Here is a 23,518-nt window from a genome sequence, read left to right as displayed (position 1 = left end):
TTGACAACAGACTTTCAGCACGCTTATAGGGAAGGACATTCAACAAGTACAGCACTTACACAAATGACTGATGATTGACTGAGAGAAATTGATGATAAAATGATTGTGGGGGCTGTTTTGTTAAGACTCCAGTGCGGCTTTTGACATTATTGATCATAGTCTGTTGCTGGAAAAACGTATATGTTATGGCTTTACTCCGCCTGCTATATTGTGGATAAAGAGTTACCTGTCTAACAGAACACAGAGGGTGTTCTTTAATGGAAGCCTCTCCAAACAAATCCAGGTAGAATCAGGAATTCCCCAGGGCAGCTGTCTAGGCCCCTTACTTTTTTCAATCTTTACTAAAAACATGCCACTGGCCTTGAGTAAAGCCAGTGTGTCTATGTATGCGGATGACTCAACACTATACACATCAGCTACCACAGCGACTGAAATGACTGCAACACTTAACAAAGAGCTGCAGTTAGTTTCAGAATGGGTGGCAAGGAATAAGTTAGTCCTAAATATTTCAAAAACTAAAAGCATTGTATTGGGACAAATCATTCACTAAACCTCAACTAAATCTTGTAATGAATAATGTGGTAATTGAGCAAGTTGAGGAGACTAAACTGCTTGGAGTAACCCTGGATTGTAAACTGTCATGGTCAAAGCATATTGATACAACAGTACCTAGGATGGGGAGAAGTCTGTCCATAATAAAGCGCTGCTCTGCATTCTTAACAGCACTATCAACAAGGCAGGTCCTACAGGCCCTAGTTTTGTCGCACCTGGACTACTGTTCAGGCGTGTGGTCAGGTGCCACAAAAAGGGACTTAGGAAAATTGCAATTGGCTCAGAACAGGGCAGCACGGCTGGCCCTTGGATGTACACAGAGAGCATTAATAATATGCATGTCAATCTCTCCTGGCTCAAAGTGGAGGAGAGATTGACTTCATCACTACTTGTATTTATGAGAGGTATTGACATGTTGAATGCACCGAGCTTTGTGCCAGTAGTTCAAACAGACAGCTCGGTGCATTCGGACACCCATGCATACCCCACAAGACATGCCACCAGAGGTCTCTTCACAGTCCCCAAGTCCAGAACAGACTACGGGAGGCGCACAGTACTACATAGAGCCATGACTACATCAAGTAACTCGTGCAAGATTTAAAATTAGATTTTAAAAAAACCTATAAAAATACACCTTATGGAACAGCGGGGACTGTGAAGCAACACAAACATATATATGTGGTGGTAGAGTAGGGGCCTGAGGGCACACACTTAATATGTTGTGAAATCTGTTGTAAATGTATTGTAATGTTTGAAAAAAATTTGTAACTACATTAATTTTGCTGGACCACAGGAAGAGTAGCTGCTGCCCTGGCAGGAACTAATGGGGATCCATAATAAATGCAAATACACACACACACACACACACTTTTATTTCTCACACACACACTTTCTCTCTCTACCTCCGAGGGCTTTGGATGTTTCTATGAAGTAGCTGACGGTGATGTCCTGTATGGAGGAGACAGCATCCTCTCCTCTCCTCCTCCACTCCTCCGCCTCTCTCTCCAGTGCTGCTATCCTCTTAGGACCCAGCTCCTCCTCATCCAGAGACTTCTGATAGGGGCCAGGGGAGAACAGAAGAAAGGCTTTACATTCTAGAACAGTGGCATCGGGGATTAGAACAGTGGCATCGGGAATTAGAACAGTGGCATCGGGGATTAGAACAGTGGCATCGGGGATTAGAACAGTGGCATCGGAGATTAGAACAGTGGCATCGGGGATTAGAACAGTGGCATCGGGGATTAGAACAGTGGCATTGGGGATTAGAACAGTGGCATTGGGGATTAGAACAGTGGCATTGGGGTTTAGAACAGTGGCATCGGGGATTAGAACAGTGGCATCGGGGATTAGAACAGTGGCATCGGAGATTAGAACAGTGGCATCGGGGATTAGAACAGTGGCATCGGGGATTAGAACAGTGGCATTGGGGTTTAGAACAGTGGCATCGGGGATTAGAACAGTGACATCAGGGTTTAGAACAGTGACATCAGGGTTTAGAACAGTGGCATTGGGGATTAGAACAGTGACATCAGGGTTTAGAACAGTGACATCAGGGTTTAGAACAGTGACATCAGGGTTTAGAACAGTGACATCAGGGTTTAGAACAGTGGCATTGGGGACTAGAACAGTGACATCAGGGATTAGAACAGTGACATCAGGGATTAGAACAGTGGCTTTGGGGACTAGAACAGTGACATTGGGGATTAGAACAGTGACATCAGGGTTTAGAACAGTGACATCAGGGTTTAGAACAGTGACATCGGGGTTTAGAACAGTGACATCAGGGATTAGAACAGTGGCATCGGGGATTAGAACAGTGACATCAGGGATTAGAACAGTGACATCGGGGTTTAGAACAGTGACATCAGGGTTTAGAACAGTGGCATTGGGGATTAGAACAGTGATATTGGGGACTAGAACAGTGGCATTGGGGATTAGAACAGTGACATCGGGGTTTAGAACAGTGGCATTGGGGATTAGAACAGTGACATCGGGGTTTAGAACAGTGGCATTGGGGATTAGAACAGTGATATTGGGGACTAGAACAGTGGCATTGGGGATTAGAACAGTGATATTGGGGACTAGAACAGTGGCATTGGGGATTAGAACAGTGACATCGGGGTTTAGAACAGTGGCATCGGGGATTAGAACAGTGACATCAGGGTTTAGAACAGTGACATCGGGGATTAGAACAGTGACATCAGGGTTTAGAACAGTGGCATTGGGGATTAGAACAGTGATATTGGGGACTAGAACAGTGGCATTGGGGATTAGAACAGTGACATCAGGGTTTAGAACAGTGACATCAGGGATTAGAACAGTGGCATTGGGATCTAGAACAGTGGCATCGGGGATTAGAACAGTGGCATCGGGGATTAGAACAGTGGCATCGGGGATTAGAACAGTGGCATTGGGGACTAGAACAGTGGCATCAGGGATTAGAACAGTGACATCAGGGTTTAGAACAGTGACATCGGGGTTTAGAACAGTGACATCGGGGATTAGAACAGTGGCATCGGGGTTTAGAACAGTGGCATTGGGGATTAGAACAGTGATATTGGGGACTAGAACAGTGGCATTGGGGATTAGAACAGTGACATCGGGGTTTAGAACAGTGGCATTGGGGATTAGAACAGTGACATCGGGGTTTAGAACAGTGGCATCGGGGATTAGAACAGTGGCATTGGGGATTAGAACAGTGACATCAGGGTTTAGAACAGTGACATCAGGGTTTAGAACAGTGACATCAGGGTTTAGAACAGTGACATCGGGGTTTAGAACAGTGACATCAGGGATTAGAACAGTGACATCAGGGTTTAGAACAGTGACATCAGGGTTTAGAACAGTGGCATTGGGGATTAGAACAGTGACATCGGGGTTTAGAACAGTGGCATCGGGGATTAGAACAGTGGCATTGGGGATTAGAACAGTGGCATCGGGGATTAGAACAGTGGCATCGGGGATTAGAACAGTGGCATCGGGGACTAGAACAGTGGCATCGGGGATTAGAACAGTGGCATCGGGGATTAGAACAGTGGCATCAGGGTTTAGAACAGTGACATCAGGGTTTAGAACAGTGGCATCAGGGTTTAGAACAGTGACATCAGGGTTTAGAACAGTGACATCGGGGTTTAGAACAGTGACATCGGGGTTTAGAACAGTGACATCGGGGTTTAGAACAGTGGCATTGGGGATTAGAACAGTGACATCAGGGTTTAGAACAGTGACATCAGGGTTTAGAACAGTGGCATCGGGGATTAGAACAGTGACATCGGGGTTTAGAACAGTGGCATTGGGGATTAGAACAGTGGCATCAGGGTTTAGAACAGTGACATCGGGGTTTAGAACAGTGACATCGGGGTTTAGAACAGTGACATCGGGGTTTAGAACAGTGGCATTGGGGATTAGAACAGTGACATCAGGGTTTAGAACAGTGACATCGGGGATTAGAACAGTGGCTTTGGGGACTAGAACAGTGACATCGGGGATTAGAACAGTGGCTTTGGGGACTAGAACAGTGACATTGGGGATTAGAACAGTGGCTTTGGGGATTAGAACAGTGACATCGGGGTTTAGAACAGTGGCATCGGGGATTAGAACAGTGGCATTGGGGATTAGAACAGTGACATTGGGGACTAGAACAGTGGCATCAGGGATTAGAACAGTGACATCGGGGTTTCAGTGACATCGGGGATTAGAACAGTGACATCAGGGTTTAGAACAGTGACACTGGGGATTAGAACAGTAACATTGGGAATTAGAACAGTGACATCAGGGTTTAGAACAGTGGCATCAGGGTTTAGAACAGTGACATCAGGGTTTAGAACAGTGGCATCAGGGTTTAGAACAGTGACATTGGGGATTAGAACAGTGGCATCGGGGATTAGAACAGTGACATCGGGGATTAGAACAGTGACATCAGGGTTTAGAACAGTGACATCAGGGTTTAGAACAGTGACATTGGGGATTAGAACAGTGACATCAGGGTTTAGAACAGTGACACTGGGGATTAGAACAGTAACATTGGGAATTAGAACAGTGACATCAGGGTTTAGAACAGTGGCATCAGGGTTTAGAACAGTGACATCAGGGTTTAGAACAGTGGCATCAGGGTTTAGAACAGTGACATTGGGGATTAGAACAGTGGCATCGGGGATTAGAACAGTGACATCGGGGATTAGAACAGTGACATCAGGGTTTAGAACAGTGACATCAGGGTTTAGAACAGTGACATCGGGGATTAGAACAGTGACATCGGGGTTTAGAACAGTGACATCAGGGTTTAGAACAGTGACATCGGGGTTTAGAACAGTGACATCAGGGTTTAGAACAGTGACATCAGGGTTTAGAACAGTGACATCAGGGTTTAGAACAGTGACATCAGGGTTTAGAACAGTGACATCAGGGTTTAGAACAGTGACATCAGGGTTTAGAACAGTGACATCAGGGATTAGAACAGTGGCATTGGGGACTAGAACAGTGACATCAGGGTTTAGAACAGTGACATTGGGGATTAGAACAGTGACATCAGGGTTTAGAACAGTGACATCGGGGATTAGAACAGTGGCTTTGGGGACTAGAACAGTGACATCGGGGATTAGAACAGTGGCTTTGGGGACTAGAACAGTGACATTGGGGATTAGAACAGTGGCTTTGGGGATTAGAACAGTGACATCGGGGTTTAGAACAGTGGCATCGGGGATTAGAACAGTGGCATTGGGGATTAGAACAGTGACATTGGGGACTAGAACAGTGGCATCAGGGATTAGAACAGTGACATCGGGGTTTCAGTGACATCGGGGATTAGAACAGTGACATCAGGGTTTAGAACAGTGACACTGGGGATTAGAACAGTAACATTGGGAATTAGAACAGTGACATCAGGGTTTAGAACAGTGGCATCAGGGTTTAGAACAGTGACATCAGGGTTTAGAACAGTGGCATCAGGGTTTAGAACAGTGACATTGGGGATTAGAACAGTGGCATCGGGGATTAGAACAGTGACATCGGGGATTAGAACAGTGACATCAGGGTTTAGAACAGTGACATCAGGGTTTAGAACAGTGACATTGGGGATTAGAACAGTGACATCAGGGTTTAGAACAGTGACACTGGGGATTAGAACAGTAACATTGGGAATTAGAACAGTGACATCAGGGTTTAGAACAGTGGCATCAGGGTTTAGAACAGTGACATCAGGGTTTAGAACAGTGGCATCAGGGTTTAGAACAGTGACATTGGGGATTAGAACAGTGGCATCGGGGATTAGAACAGTGACATCGGGGATTAGAACAGTGACATCAGGGTTTAGAACAGTGACATCAGGGTTTAGAACAGTGACATCAGGGATTAGAACAGTGACATCGGGGTTTAGAACAGTGACATCAGGGTTTAGAACAGTGACATCGGGGTTTAGAACAGTGACATCAGGGTTTAGAACAGTGACATCAGGGTTTAGAACAGTGACATCAGGGTTTAGAACAGTGACATCAGGGTTTAGAACAGTGACATCAGGGTTTAGAACAGTGACATCAGGGTTTAGAACAGTGACATCAGGGATTAGAACAGTGGCATTGGGGACTAGAACAGTGACATCAGGGTTTAGAACAGTGACATTGGGGATTAGAACAGTGACATCGGGGTTTAGAACAGTGGCATCAGGGATTAGAACAGTGACATCTGGGTTTAGAACAGTGACATCAGGGATTAGAACAGTGGCATTGGGGATTAGAACAGTGGCAATTGGAGACTAGAACAGTGGCATCAGGGATTAGAACAGTGACATCTGGGTTTAGAACAGTGACATCGGGGTTTAGAACAGTGGCATTGGGGATTAGAACAGTGTCATCAGGGATTAGAACAGTGGCATCGGGGATTAGAACAGTGACATCAGGGTTTAGAACAGTGACATCAGGGTTTAGAACAGTGACATCGGGGATTAGAACAGTGGCATTGGGGATTAGAACAGTGACATCAGGGTTTAGAACAGTGACATCAGGGATTAGAACAGTGACATCAGGGTTTAGAACAGTGACATCAGGGTTTAGAACAGTGGCATCGGGGATTAGAACAGTGGCATTGGGGATTAGAACAGTGACATCAGGGATTAGAACAGTGGCATCGGGGATTAGAACAGTGACATCAGGGATTAGAACAGTGACATCGGGGTTTAGAACAGTGACATCAGGGTTTAGAACAGTGGCATTGGGGATTAGAACAGTGATATTGGGGACTAGAACAGTGGCATTGGGGATTAGAACAGTGACATCGGGGTTTAGAACAGTGGCATTGGGGATTAGAACAGTGACATCAGGGTTTAGAACAGTGGCATTGGGGATTAGAACAGTGATATTGGGGACTAGAACAGTGGCATTGGGGATTAGAACAGTGATATTGGGGACTAGAACAGTGGCATTGGGGATTAGAACAGTGACATCGGGGTTTAGAACAGTGGCATCGGGGATTAGAACAGTGACATCAGGGTTTAGAACAGTGACATCGGGGATTAGAACAGTGACATCAGGGTTTAGAACAGTGGCATTGGGGATTAGAACAGTGATATTGGGGACTAGAACAGTGGCATTGGGGATTAGAACAGTGACATCAGGGTTTAGAACAGTGACATCAGGGATTAGAACAGTGGCATTGGGATCTAGAACAGTGGCATCGGGGATTAGAACAGTGGCATCGGGGATTAGAACAGTGGCATCGGGGATTAGAACAGTGGCATTGGGGACTAGAACAGTGGCATCAGGGATTAGAACAGTGACATCAGGGTTTAGAACAGTGACATCAGGGTTTAGAACAGTGACATCGGGGATTAGAACAGTGGCATCGGGGTTTAGAACAGTGGCATTGGGGATTAGAACAGTGATATTGGGGACTAGAACAGTGGCATTGGGGATTAGAACAGTGACATCGGGGTTTAGAACAGTGGCATTGGGGATTAGAACAGTGACATCGGGGTTTAGAACAGTGGCATCGGGGATTAGAACAGTGGCATTGGGGATTAGAACAGTGACATCAGGGTTTAGAACAGTGACATCAGGGTTTAGAACAGTGACATCAGGGTTTAGAACAGTGACATCGGGGTTTAGAACAGTGACATCAGGGATTAGAACAGTGACATCAGGGTTTAGAACAGTGACATCAGGGTTTAGAACAGTGACATCAGGGTTTAGAACAGTGGCATCAGGGTTTAGAACAGTGACATCAGGGTTTAGAACAGTGACATCGGGGTTTAGAACAGTGACATCGGGGTTTAGAACAGTGGCATTGGGGATTAGAACAGTGACATCAGGGTTTAGAACAGTGACATCAGGGTTTAGAACAGTGGCATCGGGGATTAGAACAGTGACATCGGGGTTTAGAACAGTGGCATTGGGGATTAGAACAGTGGCATCAGGGTTTAGAACAGTGACATCAGGGTTTAGAACAGTGACATCGGGGTTTAGAACAGTGACATCGGGGTTTAGAACAGTGACATCGGGGTTTAGAACAGTGGCATTGGGGATTAGAACAGTGACATCAGGGTTTAGAACAGTGACATCGGGGATTAGAACAGTGGCTTTGGGGACTAGAACAGTGACATCGGGGATTAGAACAGTGGCTTTGGGGACTAGAACAGTGACATTGGGGATTAGAACAGTGGCTTTGGGGATTAGAACAGTGACATCGGGGTTTAGAACAGTGGCATCGGGGATTAGAACAGTGGCATTGGGGATTAGAACAGTGACATTGGGGACTAGAACAGTAACATTGGGAATTAGAACAGTGACATCAGGGTTTAGAACAGTGACATCGGGGTTTAGAACAGTGGCATCAGGGATTAGAACAGTGACATCGGGGTTTCAGTGACATCGGGGATTAGAACAGTGACATCAGGGTTTAGAACAGTGACATCAGGGTTTAGAACAGTGACATCGGGGTTTAGAACAGTGACATCGGGGATTAGAACAGTGATATTGGGGATTAGAACAGTGGCATCGGGGATTAGAACAGTGGCATCGGGGATTAGAACAGTGGCATCGGGGACTAGAACAGTGGCATCGGGGATTAGAACAGTGGCATCGGGGATTAGAACAGTGGCATCGGGGATTAGAACAGTGGCATCGGGGATTAGAACAGTGGCATCGGGGATTAGAACAGTGACATCGGGGTTTAGAACAGTGGCATTGGGGATTAGAACAGTGGCATTGGGGACTAGAACAGTGGCATCAGGGATTAGAACAGTGACATCGGGGTTTAGAACAGTGGCATCGGGGATTAGAACAGTGGCATCGGGGATTAGAACAGTAACATTGGGGACTAGAACAGTGGCATCGGGGATTAGAACAGTGGCATCGGGGATTAGAACAGTGGCATTGGGAACTAGAACAGTGGCATCGGGGTTTAGAATAGTGGCATTGGGGATTAGAACAGTGACATCGGGGATTAGAACAGTGACATCGGGGTTTAGAACAGTGGCATCGGGGTTTAGAACAGTGGCATTGGGGATTAGAACAGTGGCATTGGGGATTAGAACAGTGACATTGGGGATTAGAACAGTGACATCGGGGTTTAGAACAGTGGCATTGGGGACTAGAACAGTGGCATTGGGGATTAGAACAGTGACATCAGGGTTTAGAACAGTGACATCAGGGTTTAGAACAGTGACATCAGGGTTTAGAACAGTGACATCGGGGTTTAGAACAGTGACATCAGGGATTAGAACAGTGACATCAGGGTTTAGAACAGTGACATCAGGGTTTAGAACAGTGACATCAGGGTTTAGAACAGTGGCATCAGGGTTTAGAACAGTGACATCAGGGTTTAGAACAGTGACATCGGGGTTTAGAACAGTGACATCGGGGTTTAGAACAGTGGCATTGGGGATTAGAACAGTGACATCAGGGTTTAGAACAGTGACATCAGGGTTTAGAACAGTGGCATCGGGGATTAGAACAGTGACATCGGGGTTTAGAACAGTGGCATTGGGGATTAGAACAGTGGCATCAGGGTTTAGAACAGTGACATCAGGGTTTAGAACAGTGACATCGGGGTTTAGAACAGTGACATCGGGGTTTAGAACAGTGACATCGGGGTTTAGAACAGTGGCATTGGGGATTAGAACAGTGACATCAGGGTTTAGAACAGTGACATCGGGGATTAGAACAGTGGCTTTGGGGACTAGAACAGTGACATCGGGGATTAGAACAGTGGCTTTGGGGACTAGAACAGTGACATTGGGGATTAGAACAGTGGCTTTGGGGATTAGAACAGTGACATCGGGGTTTAGAACAGTGGCATCGGGGATTAGAACAGTGGCATTGGGGATTAGAACAGTGACATTGGGGACTAGAACAGTAACATTGGGAATTAGAACAGTGACATCAGGGTTTAGAACAGTGACATCGGGGTTTAGAACAGTGGCATCAGGGATTAGAACAGTGACATCGGGGTTTCAGTGACATCGGGGATTAGAACAGTGACATCAGGGTTTAGAACAGTGACATCAGGGTTTAGAACAGTGACATCGGGGTTTAGAACAGTGACATCGGGGATTAGAACAGTGATATTGGGGATTAGAACAGTGGCATCGGGGATTAGAACAGTGGCATCGGGGATTAGAACAGTGGCATCGGGGACTAGAACAGTGGCATCGGGGATTAGAACAGTGGCATCGGGGATTAGAACAGTGGCATCGGGGATTAGAACAGTGGCATCGGGGATTAGAACAGTGGCATCGGGGATTAGAACAGTGACATCGGGGTTTAGAACAGTGGCATTGGGGATTAGAACAGTGGCATTGGGGACTAGAACAGTGGCATCAGGGATTAGAACAGTGACATCGGGGTTTAGAACAGTGGCATCGGGGATTAGAACAGTGGCATCGGGGATTAGAACAGTAACATTGGGGACTAGAACAGTGGCATCGGGGATTAGAACAGTGGCATCGGGGATTAGAACAGTGGCATTGGGAACTAGAACAGTGGCATCGGGGTTTAGAATAGTGGCATTGGGGATTAGAACAGTGACATCGGGGATTAGAACAGTGACATCGGGGTTTAGAACAGTGGCATCGGGGTTTAGAACAGTGACATCAGGGTTTAGAACAGTGACATCAGGGTTTAGAACAGTGACATCAGGGTTTAGAACAGTGACATCAGGGTTTAGGACTCAGCTCCTCCTCCTACAGAGACACTGTGGCTGTGTTTAGACAGGCAGCCCAATTCTGATATTTTTTTCAGTAATTGTTCTTTTGACTAATCAGATCAGCGTTGAAAAAAATCTGATACGAAAAGATCTGATGTGATTGGTCAAAATACCAGTTAATTGGGCTGCCTGTTTAAACAGAGGGACACAGACATATTAGGGTTTAGGACAAAACCACTGAAAGTCAGGGTCTCATCGTCATGTTCAAACAGCTGAGCTTGACTTCCCTCACATTTTCAAAAAAAGAAATGAGAGGTATTCATGATGGACAAATGAGGTGATTTGGACACATAATGAGATTAACATGAGAATAGAATTAAACACATTGCTTGTTTGACCTCTGTGGACGTGGCATAGCATATTTGTATTCTAAATGAGTGAAATGTGGTTTTGACCTCAGCTTGGTGATCGAGGCCAGAGCAGTTTGATTCTGGCTCTATTCCACCTTTTATCAAAAACTAATGAACAGACAGTGTCTCTTGTTCACGATTAATAACAGTCGATCAGTGTGTGCGTGCGAGCGTGTGTGTCTGCATAGTGTGTGTGTGTGTGTGTGTGTGTGTGTGTGTGTGTCTGCATAGTGTGTGTGTGTGTGTGTGTGTGTGTGTGTGTGTGTGTGTGTGTGTGTGTGTGTATCTGTGTGTGTGTGTGTGTGTCTGCATAGTGTGTGTGTGTGTGTGTGTGTGTGTGTGTGTGTGTGTGTCTGCATAGTGTGTGTGTGTGTGTCTGTGTGTGTGTGTGTGTCTGCATAGTGTGTGTGTGTGTGTGTGTGTGTGTGTGTGTGTGTGTGTGTGTGTGCATAGTGTGTGTATGTGTGTGTGTGTGTGTGTGTGTGTGTCTCTGTCTCCACCTACCAGTATCTCCATCTTGTAGAGCCCAGCCAGTTCTCTCATGTCTCTGAAGGGTTGTAGCAGGTACTGGTAGAAGGTGGTTGCTACGGTGACCAGGTCCTGGTAGGCTAGGTCCTCGTCGTCGTAGAGCTGCAGCAGTAGGATCATTCTGTCTGCACCTCCATGACTCTGTAGGATCTGTCAATCAATCAATCAATCAATCAATCTATACATTAATCCATTAGGCTAAATCAATCAAATTATATTCAGACAAACAGACTAGCGTTATACAGTATCTCACGTATACAACAATCAATGTATTTGTCAGGTGACTGCCCAATCAAATTATATTCAGACAAACAGACTAGCATTATACAGTATCTCACGTATACAAAAATCAATGTATTTGTCAGGTGACTGCCAATTCAATTTATGACCTGTGGAATGGACTATGGCCAACTTCAGATGTAGCAGGAGTTAAAGTCCAAAGTCACTGACCTGTATGAAGTCCTTTATATGACAATGAAGCCCTTTATCTACCTCCCCAGAGTCAGATGAACTCGCGGATACCATGTTTATGTCTCTGCGTTCAGTATGAAGGAAGTTAGAGGTAGTTTTGCAAGCCAATGCTAACTAGCGTCCGTGCTAGCTTAGCGCAAAGACTGGAAGTATCCGAAGACTTCCAGTCTTTGTGCTAAGCTAGTTAGCATTGGCTCGCGAAACTACCTCTAACTTCCTTCATTCTGGACGCAGAGGCATAAAAATGGTATCCACGAGTTGATCTGACTCTGGGGAAGATAAAGGGCATCATCCCAAACGATCCTTTTGAGTCTTCTCCCAGAGCTAAGCTAATGCCTTTAGCTCAGTGAACGAACACAGTCCTATAGCCCACAGATGACCCTGGCCTGATTACTGTTCGTTATGATGACAGACAGATATACAGTTGAATTCGGAAGTTTACATACACTTAGGTTGGAGTCATTAAAACTCGTTTTTCAACCACTCTACAAATTTCTTGTTAACAAACTATAGTTTTGCCAAGTCGGTTAGGACATCTACTTTGTGCATGACACAAGTAATTTTTCCCAACAATTGTTTACAGACAGATTATTTCACTTATAATTCACTGTATCACAATTCCAGTGGGTCAGAAGTTTACATACACTAAATTGACTGTGCTTTTAAACGGCTTGGAAAATTCCAGAAAATGATGTCATGGCTTTAGAAGCTTCTGATAGGCTAATTGACATCATTTGAGTCAATTGGAGGTGTACCTGTGGATGTAATATCAAGGCCTACCTTCAAACTCAATGCCTCTTTGCTTGACATCATGGGAAAATCAAAAGAAATCAGCCAAGACCTCAGAAAAAAATGTGTAGACCTCCAAAAGTCTGGTTCATCCTTGGGAGCAATTTCCAAACGCCTGAAGGTACCACGTTCATCTGTACAAACAATAGTAAGCAAGTATAAACACCATGGGACCGCTCAGGAAGGAGACGCGTTCCGTCTCCTAGAGATGAACGTACTTTGGTGCGAAAAGTGAAAATCAATCCCAGAACAACAGCAAAGGACCTTGTGAAGATGCTGGAGGAAACGGGTACAAAAGTATCTATATCCACAGTAAAACGAGTCCTATATCGACATAACCTGAAAGGCCGCTCAGCAAGGAAGAAGCCACTGCTCCAAAACCGCCATAAAAAAGCCAGACTACGGTTTGCAACTGCACATGGGGACAAAGATTGTACTTTTTGGAGAAATGTCCTCTGGTCTGATGAAACAAAAATAGAACTGTTTGGCCATAATGACCATCGTTATGTTTGGAGGAAAAAGGGGGTAGCTTGCAAGCCGAAGAACACCATCCCAACCGTGAAGCACGGGGGTGGCACCATCATGCTGTGGGGGTGCTTTGCTACAGGAGGGACTGGTGCACTTCACAAAATAGATGGCATCATGAGGAAGGAAAATTATGTGGATATATTGAAGAAACATCTCAAGACATCAGTCAGGAAGTTAAAGCTTGGTCACAAATGGGTCTTCCAAACGGACAATGACCCCAAGCATACTTCCAAAGTTGTGGCAAAATGGCTTAAGGACAACAAAGTCAAGGTATTGGAGTGGCCATCACAAAGCCCTGACCTCAATCCTATAGAACATTTGTGGGCATTTTACTAGGATTAAATGTCAGGAATTGTGAAAAACTGAGTTTAAATGTATTTGGCTAAGGTGTATGTAAACTTCCGACTTCAACTGTAGGTCTTGTTTTATTTATCTCTGGAGATCTATTCTACCACAACTTAATGTGGCCTTAGTGTGTGTGGTGTGTGGTGTGTGTGTGTGTGTGTGTGTGTCTGTCTGTGTGTGTGTGTGTGTCTGTGTGTGTCTGTCTGTGTGTGTGTGTGTGTGTCTGTGTGTGTGTCTGTCTGTGTGTCTGTCTGTGTGTGTGTGTGTGTGTGTGTGTGGTGTGTGGTGTGTGTGTGTCTGTGTGTATGTGTCTGTTGCGTCTCTGCCCCTGAAGTGACTGGTTAAACTCTATGGGACCATCTAACCATCTTTACCCCACTACAGTAAATGACCCTGACGTGATATATCTTAAGGATCATTTGGGCTAAACTGGAGTTTATTCCATTAGATTCCTCGATATATCATGTATTAATGATTTGATTAAAAAAAGGTCTCACATTTGATTCAACTGGGGATTAAATTCTTAATATATTGGCATGCATAAGAAAAAAATCTATGAGGATGTTAATTCTAGAGCTTGCTGTGTTTGTACTTGGGAAAAACAAATTGCGACACAGCAAACTAACAATGAACACGCTTGATACCACTGTTAGGTCCCTGAGGACACCAGAGCACAAAATAGAAGGGCTGGAATCAGAACTTCAAGCATGCGAAAAAGAGCATCACCTGACTAGGTCATTTCTACATGATCTGACTAGGTCATTTCTACATGACCTGACTAGGTCATTTCTACATGACCTGACTAGGTCATTTCTACATGATCTGACTAGGTCATTTCTACATGATCTGACTAGGTCATTTCTACATGACCTGACTAGGTCATTTCTACATGATCTGACTAGGTCATTTCTACATGACCTGACTAGGTCATTTCTACATGACCTGACTAGGTCATTTCTACATGACCTGACTAGGTCATTTCTACATGATCTGACTAGGTTATTTCTACATGATCTGACTAGGTCATTTCTACATGACCTGACTAGGTCATTTCTACATGACCTGACTAGGTCATTTCTACATGATCTGACTAGGTCATTTCTACATGACCTGACTAGGTCATTTCTACATGACCTGACTAGGTCATTTCTACATGACCTGACTAGGTCATTTCTACATGACCTGACTAGGTCATTTCTACATGATCTGACTAGATCATTTCTACATGATCTGACTAGGTCATTTCTACATGATCTGACTAGGTCATTTCTACATGATCTGACTAGGTCATTTCTACATGACCTGACTAGGTCATTTCTACATGACCTGACTAGGTCATTTCTACATGATCTGACTAGGTCATTTCTACATGATCTGACTAGGTCATTTCTACATGACCTGACTAGGTCATTTCTACATGACACACGGTGAGATTTGTTAAAACAGAGCACAAACAGGCTCCAAAGCGACATGTCTGAATCGGATGGACGCACAGTCAGTCCCACCTACGGTGTGGCGTGCGTCTCCACGCCACTCTCTAATGTGTGGGTGGGCCAAGCTACCGAAATAGCCCCCCCGTTGCAGCTATTAGGACGGGTACAGAGGCTAATCCCACAAAGCGTTGTTGTGATTTCTCTAAAAAAGGGATCCGGTCTGGCGCTGTTGGAACCCAGGCAGAGGAAATCCTCCTACAAAATGACCTACTCAGTTAGGTTTTTTTTGTAAGTCGTCAGAAAAGCGGTCACACATGGCAGAAACGTTGGGATTTAGGGAGGGGCAGACTGTCTCCGTTCTGCTTTCAACATATGATTTGGAGCTCTCTCAAAAAAACTTGGGATATTGATTATTTGACTTGACTTGTGTGAACCAATTCTTCCTTTACAACTCAATTGTTTCTATATCCACTTGTTATGGCTATATAGGCTATATTTTTTAATGGGATTTTTTTTTTTTTTTATGTGTACAGATTGCTAGACAAAATGTAATGGCTCCTGTTCCTCAAATAATAGTTGTTGTCCTATGCGTACTACATATGGCTAAGTCCATCTGTATGTATATGGGCGGCAGATAGCTTAGTGGGTAAGAGTGTTGTGCCAGTAACCGAAAGGTCGCTGGTTCTAATCCCCGAGCCGACTAGGTGAAAGATCTGTTGATGTGCCCTTAAGCAAGGCACTTAACCCTAATTGCTCCTGTAAATTGCTCTGGATAAGAGCGTCTGTTAAATGACTTAAATGTAGATGTGTGTGTGCTATGATGTCACTGCCTAATGTTGGGATGCTACACTTCATTTCCAAATGTATTGTGAAACCAACTCTTACCCTATCATTTTATTTATATTTTGATGTTGCTTGAAAGTAGTTTTTGATTTAATTTCAAGAATTGTTTCGAGATTATGGTTATTGTGTTCTCATTTTCAGGGAAAATCCATTTCCTCTCAAAGGGAGGAGTTTTGGAGAGTTTTAATTTCAAATATACTGTATTTTATGATGCAGTGAGCTCTGATCATATTTTGACTTTATAAAACCACATCTGAAGTTGCTATTGACCAACCCAATCAGATAAACAGACTATTTGATGTTCATTGAAATGTTGAATGAATCTGTGATGTCTTGGTGTACCTCCAGTCTCTGTGTTTTGCTCTTACAAAGAAGAATGGAGCATTCCTTTCTAGCTTGCTTGCAGGAAGGTGTTACCGAAGGACATTTGCATGTCTAAAGCAGAAGACAATGCTACCCACTCCTGAAGTGGTGCTGCTAGGACCATGAACTGCTGGTCTGAAGATTGTCTGCAGTGACTACAGTGCTGGCCGTCCGGTTCCGTCTGATCCAGAATCAGATGTTCAAAGGAGAATTATCTAGGGCTGCACAGCCCCTGAAGAGACTCTTTACACTATGTAAAAGGTTGTATTGTCTTCTCAGGAAGTCAGCCTTCTCTGTGCTGCTATCAACCATCCAAATTCTATCAAACCTCTCTGTGAAGCACAATTGAGAGCATCCCATGTGGTCCTCTGTAGCTCAATCGGTAGAGCTTGGCGCTTGTAACGCCAGGGTAGTGGGTTCGATCCCCGGGACCACCCATACACAAAAATGTATGCACACATGACTGTAAGTCGCTTTGGATAAAAGCGTCTGCTAAATGGCATATTATTATTATATTATTATTTATCCCGTCGGGCTGTATCACCGCCTGGTATGGCAACTGCACCGCCCACAACCGCAGGGCTCTCCAGAGGGTGGTGCAGTATGCACAACTCATTACCGGGGGCAAACTACCCGCCCTCCAGGACACCTACAGCACCCGATGTCACAGGAAGGCCAAAAAGATAATTAACTACCACCCGAGCCACTGCCTGTTCACCCTGCTATCATCCAGAAGGCGAGGTCAGTACAGGTGCATCAAAGCTTGGACCGAGAAATTGAAAAACAGCTTCTATCTCAAGGCCATCAGACTGTTAAACAGCCATCACTAGCACAGAGAGGCTGCTGCCTACATACAGACTTGAAAATCACTGGCAACTTTAATAAATGGAACACTAGTCACCTTAATAATGTTTACATATCTTGCATTACCCATCTCATATGTATATACTGTATTCTATTCTATCCATATGTATTTACTGTATTCTATACTATCTATTGCATCTTAGCCTATGCCACTCTGATAATGACATTGCTCATCTATATATTTATATATTCTTATTCCATTCCTTAACTTAGATTTGTGGAACTGTTAGATATTTCTTGCTAGATATTGCTGCACTGTCGGAACTAGAAGCACAAGCATTTCTCTACACTCACAATAACATCTGCTAACCATGTGTATGTGACCAATACATTTGATTTGATTTAAATTTTAGTCACTTAGCAGACACTCTTATCCAGAGCGACTTACAGTTAGTGAGTGCATACATTTTTTTTTCTTCATACTGGCCTCCCGTGGGAATCGAACCCACAACCCAACTGAGCTACACGGGGTCCTGTTTACATCCTGTAGGTCTGATATCTGATTGGAGGTTAACTTTACAGTAATTCTATTGGTCAACAAGTCAGATTTAGAATCCAAACAACTCAGATGTTATAAAAGGGGTCTCAGCTTGATTGTGTCTTTGTTCCTGACCTGCCACAGTGAGATACACTCTCCTTTTTCTCTATTATCCACATGGTCTCTCTCTCTCTCTCTCTCTCGGTCTCTCGGTCTCTCGATCTCTCTCTCTCGGTCTCTCTGTCTCTCTGTCTCTCGGTCTCTCTGTCTCGGTCTCTCTGTCTTGGTCTCTCTGTCTCGGTCTCTCTGTCTCGGTCTCTCTGTCTCGGTCGGTCTCTCTCTCTCGGTCTCTCTCTCTGTCTGTCTCTCGGTCTCTCTCTGTCTCTCGGTCTCTCTCTCTGTCTCTCTCGGTCTCTCTCTGTCTCTCGGTCTCTCTCTGTCTCTCGGCCTCTCTCTCTCTCGGCCTCTCTCTCTCTCGGCCTCTCTCTCTCTCGGCCTCTCTCTCTCTCGGTCTCTCTCTCTTTTGGTCTCTCTCTCTTTTGGTCTCTCTCTCTCTCTCTCTGTCTCTCTCTCTCTCGGGGTCTCGGTCTCTCTCTCTCGGTCTCTCTCTCTCTCTCTCTCTTTTGGTCTCTCTCTCTTTTGGTCTCTCTCTTTTGGTCTCTCTCTCTCTCTCGGGGTCTCTCTCTCTCTCTCGGGGTCTCTCTCTCTCTCTCGGGGTCTCTCTCTCTCGGGGTCTCTCTCTCTCGGGGTAACGGGGGCCTCTCTCTCTCTCGGTCTCTCTCTCTCTCGGTCTCTCTCTCTCGGTCTCTCAATTCAATTCAATTCAATTTAAGGGCTTTATTGGCATGGGAAACGTGTGTTAACATTGCCAAAGCAATAGATAGTAAACAAAAGTGAAATAAACAATAAATATTAACAGTAAACATTACACTCTCTCTCTCGGTCTCTGTCTCTCTCTGTCTCTCTCTCTCTCTGTCTCTCTCGGGGTCTCTCTCTCGGGGTCTCTCGGGGTCTCTCGGGGTCTCTCTCTCGGGGTCTCTCTCTCTCTCTCTCTGGGTCTCTCGGTCTCGGTCCCTCTCTCTCTCATTGGGAGGCCAATCTTCTCCAACACTCCCTGTCTCATTCTCTCAATTCAATGCAAGGGGCTTTATTGGCATGACAAACATATATTTACATGGCCATGTCAAATAGATAATAAACTAAACTTAAATAAACAATAACAAATGAACAGTAAACATTACACTCACAAAAGTTTGAAAGGAATAGAGACATTTCAAATGTCATATTATGGCTATGTACAGTGTTATAACGATGTGCAAATAGTTAAAGTACAAAAGGGAAAATAAATAAACAAATATGGGTTGTATTTACAATGGTGTTTGTTCTTCACTGGTTGCCCTTTTGTGGCAACAGGTCACAAATCTTGCTGCTGTGATGGCACACTGGTATTTCACCCAGTAGATAAGGGAGTTGATCAAAATTGGATTTGTTTTCTAATTATTTGTGGGTCTGTGTAATCTGAGAGAAATATGTGTCTCTAATATGGTCATACATTTGGCAGGAGGTTAGGAAGTGCAGCTCAGCTTTCCTTAAGTTTGGGTCTGCCACTGTGTACTCTCTGTTTAGGGCCAAGGAGCATCCTAGTTTGCGCTGTTTAAATGTTTTTTATTTACAATGTGTCAAGTAATTCTCTTTTTGTTTTCTAATGATTTGGTTGGGTCTAATTGTGTTGCTGTCCTGGGGCTCTGTGGGGTCTGTTTGTGAACATAGCCCCAGGATCAGCTTGCTTAGGGGACTATTCTCCAGGTTCATCTCTCTGTAGGTGATGGCTTTGTTATGGAAGGTTTGGAATCGCTTCCTTTTAGGTGTTTGTAGAATTTAACGGCTCTTTTCTGGATTTTGATAATCAGCCTAATTCTGCTCTGCATGCATTATTTGGTGTTTTTCGTTGTACACAAAGGATGTTCTTGCAGAATTTTGCGTGCAGAGTCTCAATTTGGTGGTTGTCCCATTTTGTGAATTCTAGGTTGGTGAGCGGATCCCAGACCTCACAACCATAAAGGGCAATCGGTTCTAGAAATGATTCAAGTATTTTTAGACAGATCAAATTTTATGTTCCTTTTGATGGCATAGAAGGCCCTTCTTGCTTTGTCTCTCAGACAATTCTCTCTCTCTCTCTCTCTCTCTCTCTCTCTCTCCCTCCCTCCCTCCCTCTCCCGCCCTCTCCAACATCTACACTCTCTCTCCAAGCTAATCCAGCCCCAGTGCTCACCTCACACCCACAGGATTAGAGCAGCATGGTACAGGGAATAAGGAGAGAAGAATTCATTTATCTGCCTTTGAAACATCTTTATATGTGTTACTATCTTGTTGTGTATATAAACACAGTATAGGACTACAGTGGCTTGCGAAAGTATTCACCCTCCTTGGCATTTTTCCTATTTTGTTGCCTTACAACCTGGAATTAAAATGGATTTTTTGGGTGTCTGTATCATTTGATTTACACAACATGCCTACCACTTTGAAGATGCAAAATATTTTTTATTGTGAAACAAACAAGAAATAAGACAGAAAAACAGAAAACTTGAGCGTGCATAACTATTCACCCCCCCAAAGTCAATATTTTGTAGAGCCACCTTTTGCAGCAATTACAGCTGCAAGTCTCTTGGGGTATGTCTCTATAAGCTTGGCACATCTAGCCACTGGGATTTTTGCACATTCTTCAAGGCAAAACTGCTCCAGCTCTTTCAAGTTGGATGGGTTCCGCTGGTGTACAGCAATCTTTAAGTCATATCACAGATTCTCAATTGGATTGAGGTCTGGCCTTTGACTAGGCCATTCCAAGACATTTAAATGTTTCCCCTAAAACCACTTGAGTGTTGCTTTAGCAGTATGCTTAGAGTCATTGTTCTGCTGGAAGGTGAACCTCCGTCCCAGTCTCAAATCTCTGGAAGACTGAAACAGGTTTCCCCTCAAGAATTTCCCTGTATTTAGTGCCATCCATCATTCCTTCAATTCTGACCAGTTTCCCAGTCCCTGCAGATGAAAAACATCCCCACAGCATGATGCTGCCACCACCATGCTTCACTGTGGGGATGGTGTTCTCGGGGTAATGAGAGGTGTTGGTTTGCGCCAGACATAGCGTTTTCCTTGATGGCCAAAAAGCTAAATTTTAGTCTCATCTGACTCATCCGTCTCAACACCAAACGTGTTTGCTTATTTTTTTCTTTAAGCAATGGCTTTTTTCTGGCCTCTCTTCCGTAAAGCCCAGCTCTGTGGAGTGTATGGCTTAAAGTGGTCCTATGGACAGATACTCCAATCTCCGCTGTGGAGCTTTGCAGCTCCTTCAGGGTTATCTTTGGTTTCTTTGTTGCCTCTCTGATTAAATGCCCTCCTTGCCTGGTCCGTGAGTTTTGGTGGGTGGCCCGCTCTTGGCAGGTTTGTTGTGGTGCCATATTATTAAATATTAATTTTTTTATAATGGATTGAATGGTGCTCTGTGGGATGTTCAAAGTTTCTGATATTTTTTTATAACCCAAACCTGATCTGTACTTCTCCACAACTTTGTCCCTGACCTGTTTGGAGAGCTCCTTGGTCTTCATGGTGCCGCTTGTTTGGTGGTGCCCCTTGCTTAGTGGTGTTGCAGACTCTGGAGCCTTTCAGAACAGGTGTATATATACTGAGATCATGTGGCAGATCATGTGACACTTAGATTGCACACAGGTGGACTTTATTTAACTAATTATGTGACTTCTGAAGGTAATTGGTTGCACCAGATCTTATTTAGGGGCTTCATAGCAAAGGGGGTGAATACATATGCCCGCACCAATTTTCAGTTATTTATTTGTTCTTTTTTAAATTTCACTTCACCAATTTGGACTATTTTGTGTATGTCCATTACATGAAATCCAAATAAAAATCAATTTAAATTACAGGTTGTAATGCAACAAAATAGGAAAAACGCCAAGGGGGATTAATAAATTTGCAAGGCACTGTATATCCATGCATAGGGTTGTCCTTGTGCTAGTGGTACAGACAGACAATAGGGAGAGAGAAAGTCATGTATCTGCCGTTTAAACGTCTTTATAAAGCCTATCTGCATTAACACAGTTTATACCATGGCATTGTTGAATACTTGTTTCTGTTTGGCTTGAAGAGCATTCTAGAACGTGCATTATTTCCCTATAATGCACTGTATATCAGCACTGTAGAATTCAATGGCTATTGTTCATTCTTACATGTTCTACTGAGATACTTTTGAAAGCAAAAGTCGAATTGGATGGCAATTTATGAGAATTCAGTGTGGAAAAATGCCACTTTTTAATTGCCCTACTGTAAAACAGTAGGCTACGGTATCGGACCCAAAAACCATATCGGTAGGGCTCTAATGCATAGTTTCATTGGGTTTACGTAAAGGCGCTAGACCTGCATAGCTAAATAAATAGGCTATCAACATCCTAAAACTACTGTCAACATAGAAACAGAGAATGAATGACAGGCTAATCTCCCTGTTTCTAGCCAAGACCTTAGGGGAGAACACCTTGCAGGGTGATAACAACATGAGTCACTGGAATGAAGCAGGACTGGATTATCAGCTGGCTAGGAGCAGGCTTGGTAATGTTTTCCTTCTCACGTGTTGTCATATTGCGCAACAATAGTGATGACAATGACACTGCATCTTTATTAAAACCCCTATGTGAACCAGGTGGATGACGCTGTCTATCCCAACGTCATGAGGGGATTTAAATGCCTAATGTTGGACAGAAATGTTTCGGGTTTACTCACAGGGACTTGATTACTGGATAGTGCTGGCATCGGTAAGGAGACGGTATGCCTCAATCCTGATCGTGGGGGACCCCCTGAGACCGCAGGCTTTTGTTCCAGCCCAGCAATGTAGCCTACTCCTGATTCAAATGATCAAGGGCGTAGGCCTAGTGATTGGTTAGTGCTGGGCTGGAACAAAAGTTTGCAAACCATGTGGCAGGACCAGGATAGAAGAACAGTGACAGGTCACAGCTTGTATAGATCACAAACCTTTCTAAGGTGATCCTTAGCCCTGGTGACTTCATCCTGCATGGTTTTCCTCTTAAACTCCTGCATGTTCTCAAAGTACTCCTCCACATCTCGCTCGTCCTGCGGGAAAAGCGAGTCCAGCACTATCTTCCTGCCACAGATATCTATCGCAGTGCTGAAGTACTTCTCCAGCTGACGGCAAGGTGTATCCAGATCTCTCTCTTGGTCATCTTGGTTGGACTTCCGATTGCTGCTGAGAAAGATCATGTCCCAAATGTTACCCTCCTTGAAATCTGACAGGTCGGGGAAATAGGGTGCGACGACATCCCCGACCCCTGTAAACTGACGGTGGACATTTTCTAAATCGTTAACAGAGAAGAGTCCGGCCCAGCTGGTTTCGGTTTCGCAGACAGCAAGCTGGTCTTTGCGCTTCTGTCGTTGGAGAGTTCTGTTGTGACAGGTGACAGCGAACTTGGACTCGATAACATTCCACTGCACGATAAAACCGAGCTTGAACGTCTCGCTTTCTTCGAATATGTTAGTTTTGATGGCGACCCAGCCGTCCAAGCTGTCCAAACGCTCGCAGTCTATGCTATTCATTTTGTAGTAAACATGTAGCTAGCTAGCTAGCTAAAACTTGTATTCCTCTGCCTTGTTTACAGCGTCCGCCATTTGTAATAATGACGTAGTGTTTCCTGTGGGGTTCTCTTTATTTTCAACTTTGACCTTTCGATCACATGCTCAGGGGGAATTCCACAGCTATTTTG

General features: G+C 44.4%; 1 protein-coding gene across 1 annotated transcript in view; it reads right to left on the bottom strand.

The window, feature by feature from the left end:
• LOC311122126 (WASP homolog-associated protein with actin, membranes and microtubules-like) overlaps window positions 1-23,433 on the bottom strand; it is a 30,518-nt gene extending 7,085 nt beyond the window's left edge. The window contains exons 1-3 of the mRNA XM_084196532.1: window positions 22,773-23,433; window positions 11,601-11,774; window positions 1,455-1,605 (exon numbers count right to left, since the gene is read on the bottom strand). Coding sequence (XP_084052658.1) covers window positions 1,455-1,605; window positions 11,601-11,774; window positions 22,773-23,351 — 904 coding nt within the window. The 5' untranslated portion in view covers window positions 23,352-23,433. The remainder of the gene's footprint in view (window positions 1-1,454; window positions 1,606-11,600; window positions 11,775-22,772) is intronic.
• Between the last annotated feature and the right edge of the window lie 85 nt (window positions 23,434-23,518).

The sequence above is a fragment of the Coregonus lavaretus genome (genome assembly GCF_964263955.1).
Source record: "Coregonus lavaretus genome assembly, contig: HAP1_SCAFFOLD_1225, whole genome shotgun sequence".
Lineage (NCBI taxonomy): Eukaryota > Metazoa > Chordata > Actinopteri > Salmoniformes > Salmonidae > Coregonus > Coregonus lavaretus.
This window is presented reverse-complemented; position numbering and strand designations above follow the sequence as displayed.